Source organism: Cornus florida, unplaced genomic scaffold (genome assembly GCF_030987335.1).
Source record: "Cornus florida cultivar Cherokee Brave unplaced genomic scaffold, ASM3098733v1 CherokeeBrave_3.0.0_Hap2_Chr07, whole genome shotgun sequence".
Lineage (NCBI taxonomy): Eukaryota > Viridiplantae > Streptophyta > Magnoliopsida > Cornales > Cornaceae > Cornus > Cornus florida.
The window spans coordinates 51,299,552-51,307,747 of NW_026775577.1; the positions used below are offsets into that span (position 1 = coordinate 51,299,552).

The 8,196-nt window shown below is 31.9% G+C and overlaps 1 protein-coding gene across 1 annotated transcript; it reads right to left on the reverse strand.

The window, feature by feature from the left end:
* Positions 1-6,984: 6,984 nt before the first annotated feature.
* On the reverse strand, positions 6,985-7,447 carry LOC132266206 (uncharacterized). The gene is made up of 2 exons (XM_059767059.1): positions 7,163-7,447; positions 6,985-7,023 (listed from the first exon to the last, which is right to left on the reverse strand). Exons 1-2 carry the CDS (start codon positions 7,445-7,447, stop codon positions 6,985-6,987), a joined length of 324 nt encoding a protein of 107 aa, XP_059623042.1.
* Positions 7,448-8,196: the final 749 nt, after the last annotated feature.

Below are 8,196 nucleotides of genomic sequence, written 5' to 3' on the forward strand. Positions count from 1 at the left end.
GATTGATTGTTATGGTGCTTCATGTCTACTTGATGATATGTTTGATCTACAATGTGATGATGGCGCTCTTAGTGAGAGTTCGCGTCCTCATCATGGTGCATTGTGCTCTAATGTCATCAATTACACAATGTGAGTTCATTGAGGATGCATATATATATATATTGAATTGTGTAATTGATGACATTAGAGCACAATGCACCGTGATGACGACGCAAACTCGCTAATATATATATGTAAGAATACTTTTTAGGGCTTGTTTGGAACACAGTTTTATTTTTGGTGTTTTTGTTTTTGTTGGATATTATAACAGTGAACAGTGGAAAAAAAAGCTTTTGGTAATAAAATATTTTATTTTGTAAAGTACCAAAATGTTTTGTTATTAGTGTTCAAAAGTCGAAAATACCAATATTGTATTTTTACACTGTAGCAATGGTTATTGTTGTGATGAACCGTACAAAAAATAATAAATAAAAAAAAAATTTGAAAAACTGTGAAATGACTTTTTAAACTAGCCATTATATTTATTTAAACTTGCAACATTTTTTTATATCAAATATGTTTTTTCATTTTTCCTTTCAAAAATTTTGCAAAAAATAAATTACCAAACATGCTTTCGATTATTATTCAAAACACTTATTTTGTACCAAAAAAAGTAAAAACAAAACGCTTACCAAACAATTTTTGTTGGATTTTGTTTATATTATCATGATCAAAGTATTTCTTTTAAATTACGCTCTCAATGGCCTATTTGAGAGGATTCTATTGATCTTGCATCATTTACATGCACATGCATAGTAGAGGGGGAAATGATGTTTACCTAGAAATCACGGGTATGAAATCAGAAATAGTCTCTTCACAAACATTTCCGAACAGTCTCTCCACGATCATCTCCGTTACCGGGGTACCCTTTCTTACAACTTTGTGGGAGAGGGCTTTTATTCAAGGTACTGTTACATGTGAACCACTTCCGGTGTGGGGTTCATTTATTAGAACGGTTAAGATGTGATAGTTGTTACCTGTAATGACATTGTCCGCATAAAAATTGTGATTTCTGGTGTTTTTTTTGGGTTGAATCTTCAAAATTTGGAGCGTTGTGTAATAATTTGATATATATATATATATATTATGTGTAAGGGTAGGTGTAGATACATTGCAGAAAACTGAACCTCTCAAGAATGTCATCAGCACATCATGCATCATGTTGAGCTCACCAATTCCCTAGTGATTTAATTTAGCTTTCCTCTTTTTATTTTTTTATTTTTTTATTCACGAAGAATTATTATTATTATTATCATTATTTTTATCGTGACAAATTAAGAAGAGAAAGACTGAAATACAAATATACCTGCTCGAAAATTGTGCCTTTTATTAATTAGGCGACTAATTAACGCCATCTTTCCCGAAATAACAAGTAAAGAATTTCACACCACATCATGTACTGCTGCTCAACTAATATATACAAAGAAAATATATATATAAATATATAAATGGTTTTTAAATTAATATCATTATATTTTGATAAATCAAATTGTTCATGGGCAATGGATAGTTTAACAAAACTAGAAAGAATTTAGATTGAATGGTTGGATCAACAAAGGTACGTGTCCTTTACCTAAAAAAAAAAGAAAAAGAAAAACAAAGGTACGTGTCTTTAACTATGGAGCCCGAAAAGAGATTTGATCACGTGTATACACAAAAAAAAGCTTTGTTATATAATCTTTAGACATGGTATAAAAAAGATAGTGGGACACATCATTGAACTTTATTTACAAAGAAAACTATCTACTCCGAATTAACTGACATTAAAGACAAATTGTGACACAAAAGTGATATTGAAGAAGATGAATGACTCTCAATATTAGGAAAATATTTTCCTACACTTCACACCCCCTTCTCTTTTTCTCTCTAATTTATATTTATAAATTTGTACATTTGTGACGATTTTGTGAACGGGTGTGTCGTGGGCAAATACGAGGCACTAATAGACTATCACACTGAGCGAACTTTTTGTTTAACGACCTACACACACACAAAAGTGATATAAAAATAAATAAATAAAAGAATAATGTCAATGTTTTAATTCCTTGTTTTAGATGAATCGCTCTAATTACTTGTTTTAGATGCATTAATCTAATAATGTCTATGTTTTAATTAACTTTTTCTTCTTCTTGGCTTGCTTGAAGCTAGATTCTTAAGATTCGCATTAATTTCAATTAATTGTTCTTTTTAGATACTAAATTTTCAACTTTAAGTGATTTCAGTATTACTCTTTCATGGAAGAATTGGTGTAAAAGTTTATTAATAGTTAAGAGGCATTTATGTTTATAATTAAAAAAATCATTTTATTTGTAATAAATTTTTAAAATTTGGTCACGAAAAATATCTTTTTACATGATGTTTACTTGCTTATTGTGAGTAACTTTAAAGTGCTTTTTGTTTACTGATAAAGACATCATTGGATGATTGTTTGCGGAGATAAACATGCTATGCGTTTGTTAATATGCCACTTGTGACCAAACATGCGACGTGTTAATATGTCACGTAGGGATACGTGTTGGGGATAATTAATTCCCTCTACCTCCTCAATCGTGGATTATTTAAAATTAAATTATTCTTTTATTACGAAAGTATCATTATGTTACATTAATATAAATATATATGGAGATAACAATTATATACATTTACGTACAATACTATTTTATATGGTTTACCCAACTTTAGAGTTGCGTCTATGGAGAGAAAAATCTCACTATTATAAATCACGGAAGATCATATACAACTGAATGTCAAAACCCCACTATCTGATTCATTATCTCTTTGAGGCTAAATCTATACACTTGAGAATTACATATACTCTTCCCTCTCTTCACCACACTCACCCTTAAACCCCTTACATATTTTTTCTCTTCCTCTCTATACCTCTCACACTCATTTTTATTTATAGTCTTCAAAACTCAATTCCTTATTGGACAAATATTCCTCAACTTGCATACAAGGAGTTACAATATCAGTCTTCAACTCTACAATATATAGCAGACACAACTTCTTTCCCAAATCTTCAGCCTCTTTCTTAAGTCTTCTGGCTTCCAAAACGGATTAGGAAGCTATTTCTCGCACATATCAGGCAAGTGCAATTGATTCTGCTAAAACGCAACTGGTTCTACTTCTTCAACCATTGATCCAACCATTTTGTCCAAGCGCAACCTGTTCCGCTACAACGTGATCTGTTCCGCTTGTCCAGAAAAGAATTCTCCACTAGAATTTAAGCCATAACTCTAACAATCTCCACCTTGGCTCAAAATTCTATCTTCACATGCTTCTCCGTAGCTCCACCTTGAATGAATATTTCTTCATAGCTGCACCTCAACAGAAGATTGCTCCATCTCGAACAAAAACACTATGATGAATATTGATAAGCACTTTAACAATCTCCACATTTTTTCAAATTTCGTTATTCTCCTTTAATCTTTTCTATCCATTCCATTGGTGTTCAATTGCTCACGTAAATAAATCAACTCAATTTCATCAATTACTTTTCTGGCTCAAAACAACAAACCTCTCATCTTTACTCTTTATCGGGGTTAGAACATACCCCTTCATTCCTCACACCATATTTGCCCCATCTTAAGAACTAGCACTCATTCTCTGGCTTGTTCCTAAAACTTGTTCCTCATGGGCTTCACACTTATCACCTTCGTTCCATCTTGAAAAACTAGCATCCTTTGACTTGTCCCAAAACATGTTCCTCATGGGCTTCACATTATCCATCTGCTTCATATCTTCGTGTCATCATCAACTCTGATTGAATCTCCATAGCTCCTTACGATCATCTTTTGTTCTGACAAACTTCACACAAATTTTTTGCTACTGATCTTCAGGACCAACCACAGGCTCTGACCTACCATCGGCTCAGATACTAGTTGTTGGGAATACCTAACTCCTTCCAACTCACTTAACGGTCAGATGTTGTTAAGAGTAATTAAATCATTCATTCATTACACACACAGGAAGTATCATCACATCACATCAACACAAGCATATATGGAGATAACAATCATACACATCCGCACACAACACAATATTTTATATGGTTCACCCAACTTTAGGGCTATGTCCATGGAGAGAGAGATTTAACTATTATTAATCAAGAAAGAGAATATACAACCAGATGTCAAAACCCCACTCATTCACTAATCATCTCTTTGAGGCCGCATCTATACACTCGGAAATTACATATACTTTTCCCTCTCTTCACAACACTTACCCTTAAACCTCTTACATCTCTTTTTCTATATCTCTCACACCCATATCTATTTATAGAGTTTTCAAAACCCAATTTCTTGTTGGATAAATATTCCCCAATTTGCCTATAAGGAGTTACCATATTAATCTTCAACTCAAAAATAGCAGGTACAAAGTCTTCCCCAAATGTTCAACCTTTTTCTCAACTCTTCTGGTTTCCAAAACTGATTAGGAAGCTATTTCTCGCACATATCTGGCAAGCGCAACTGGTTATGCTAAAACGTAACCAGTTCCACTTCTTCAACCATTGATCCAACCATTTTGCCTAAGCGCAACTTGGTCTTTAAAATCAACATGTTCCGCTTGTCTAGAATAGAATTCTCCACTAGAATTTGAGCCACAACTCTAACAAACTCCACCTTGTTAGAATAGAATTTGCATATAACCCCTTAAAACAAGGAACTTCTACGCCCTGTGAGTCCAATGGTTTGAGTCCAGTTTCTCCGAGAGCAAGCAATGCAATAGCTCACCAACTTAGGCAACATTTTTAATGCTTCAAATGTAACGAGTCTTTCATTCACCACATAGCCTCCCCCTTTTGGCTACAAGAATTGGTAAATTTTTACTTTAATTGTAAATGTTGTTGATCCTATAATATCTCCTTCTTTGTCCCGAAAAAAAAAAAAAAAAAAAACAACCGAGGGAGATAGAAGTTGAATATGAACCAAAATCATGAAAACAACATTCTCTTGATCGTATTTTTGTGTAAGGTTAGGACTAAAACTCTTGGCAGAGTGTAGAGTAGCCAAGGTCTGGGATCGAGATTCAGGGAGATCTAATAGGTTTTGTAGAGCTAAAGTATTCAATTGTTCGAGTCAAATGTTGATCGATTGACGCGAGGCCAATGTCTCTCGATCGGTCAATGGAAGGGTGTCATTCTATTTTGACTAAGACTATGATTTTTAAGAAAAGTTTTCAAAAATTCATTATTGAATACATCAAAATGGATTTTTTTTTTTGAATCAAACAAGAAAAACATAAAACTCAGGAATTTTTTGACACTATGCAAATCAAAATAATTTTTATCAATTGCGTTTTTATCATTATTATTATTATTATTATTATTATTCCTTGTTACAACAATAACGGACAAAAACAAAAATACCAAAAACAAAAAACATGCTCAATATTCCCGAAACTCGTTAAATGAATGCATGAGATTACTTTTGTGAGTGCTGCATTTAACTTTTAACCCTTGGATTCAATTTGAATTCTGATAGTGCCTTGGACTAGAGGTAACCAACAAATTTTAATTAACAATTAAGAGATGATCTAAAATTAAAATAAAATTGTAGGCTCAAGCTTTTGACCCCATATTTGTCAACCTATGTCTTATGTTGACAAATGATGACAATTTATGATGTCATCCATGACTAATGATGACAATTCTATAATGTTTAAAGCTTTGATGAAACTTGATGCCATCTAGGAAAATTGCTTGACGAAAACTAATGACTTTCCTTAAGTACTTCTTTCGTGTCATAGTAAGTGTTATATATATATATTTTTGGTTGGCATTTATACACACGTCTCTTTTGAGACTTAAACTCCTGACTTCTTTTAAGAAGGTAAGAAACTAATATCGCTAGGTCACTGGCCCATTGATAATAAATATCATATTTTGAAAACTGTGTGTCCAAAATATGACACTTATTATAATACGGAGGGAGTATTTAAGGAAAGTCATTAATTTACTTATGAGTCACTATTCTCAAAGTATGACATTTATTATGTGACGGAGGGAGTACATATTAACATACCTTTACTTCTCAACATATATGCACAATAAAAAAATTTAAAAAAATAAAAAATTAAAAATTAAAAAAAATCCACCTTGTCCGAATTTGCATATAACCCCTTAAAATATATTTTGTGCATAAGTCTGTACTATCACATTTGGTGGCAAAAGACTCTAATGCTATTTTTCATTTAATGACCTTAATAATGTCTTTCTTCTTTTTATTTTATTTTAATTAAATTACACTTTGATTCATTGTATACTTGGGACATAATTTATTTATTTATTTAATTTTTTAAGAAAAGGATCTTATACTAGATTAAGTTAGTTGGAGGATTCCAACCAAATAATATGTATCAGCTGTATAAAAAAATAAAATAAAATAATAATAATAATAATAAGAGGATTCTACAAGTATTGCCTGTATACTGCAAAATTAAGCTTGGTCCATTCATTAATGATATAAAGGTAATGCACATATTATTTAAAATCACCAAATATATATATATATATATATATATAAATAATAACAAAAAAAAGGTAGTATTTCTTAAATCAAGTCTCTCTCTAACAAACCACACATGACTTAGTTTTAGTGATATCTCTTAATAGTATGATTTACTTAGCTGAATGACAGAGAAATATATATATATATATATATATATATATATATAAACAAATTTAGGGCCTCCGAATCACGATTGCAAAACATTTGCAATAAGTTACGAAGAAAACACGAACAAAAAATGACTGTCTTTGAATGAATGAGAGCCACACACAAAGTATGTGACAATAGAACAGTTGCTTACCCAAAAAAAACAAGAGACAATAGAACAGTTACAAATGTCAGCTTGAAATATATATATCAAATATCAATTGTGTTTTTATGTTTTGAAATTCTGCACAACTATCTTTACATCACCAAAAGATGTTTTTCGCTTTCTCTAGAACAAAAAAGAAAGCAGAAGTGCTGCTTCTGATTCCTAAAAACATAAAACAAAAAACTGATCATAGAAAAGCCAAATAACCCTAATAAGTAGTCATCAGTGGACTTCTTGATGTCTTGAGCCCCCTTTTGATTTCCTTTCTTAGGATCATCAACACCCTTATTATACAACTCACCAAAATCATCCCTTTTGACCCCAACCAACCCATTTTTATATACCATCCTACACTTTCTTCACCAATATATTCATCATCATCATCATTTCTCAACTGGTTTGTGAAATCCGGAACGAAAGGAGTGTTCAGAAACGCATTGTTGTTGACTCTCTCCAAATGGACTTCTTCTTCTTCTTCAGCTAATAAATGGGGTGGCGTCTCTCGACGCTCCCATTCTTCAATGTCCATACCCCATTCGACATAGTTAGCACCTGCCATTGCCAGAGCTTCAAGTGAAACTGACATTTTTTAATTGGCAAATACAACTCTATATATCTTTAGAGTCTGAGATGTATTAGCTGAATTGTGCTGGTAGTTCATAAAAAAAGGAACTCGGAATTATTTGTTTTTCAATTTGTGGGTACACGTAAAACAAGTATGCATGCACTCTACATATATATAGCTCGAAAAGTCAGACATTTTTGTTCTCAAACTTCACGGGTTAATTTGAGGTCAAAATGACAGTAATAAAATAAATAATAAATCAACATTCTCGTGATCTGATTCCTGTTGTGATTATGATGTCAGCTGTGACAATATTATTGTGAGAGTTGAACATTCAAGTCAATTTATAAGAGAGAAAATTTTGTGGAGAACCTGGACAGATTAACAAGTATCATATTCTCATACCAATTAGGATTCTGAAACAATGTTATGTTGGACTAACATGTCATGACCTGGATATAAAAAATATCAAAAAAGAATATGACATAACTAAGGCTTCATTTGAATAGAAAAGGGAGAAAAGAAAATAAATGATAATATCATGTATGGGAGAGAAAAAAAAGATAGCAATAATTACTCATGTTTATATAAATTATGAAGCAAAAGAAAAGAAAATATAGCATTCTTGTTCAGAAAGGATAAAAGAAAGGAAAGAAAATAAATTATTTAAATCATGCCCTAATGTTAGGGGGATCCAATTTCACTGCATGATATGATATATTATCGTTTTGGATCCGAGTCCGCACAGTTTTGCTCTTAAATTTTACATC

Bases quoted from the DNA above. Each gene is read 5' to 3' on its own strand.
- LOC132266206 (XM_059767059.1), bottom strand. From the start codon at position 7,447: ATGTCAGTTTCACTTGAAGCTCTGGCAATGGCAGGTGCTAACTATGTC. The intron at 7,024-7,162 runs GTGAGTTGTATA...TTATGTTTTTAG, and splicing joins GGTCAAAAGGGATGATTTTG to GAATCAGAAGCAGCACTTCT.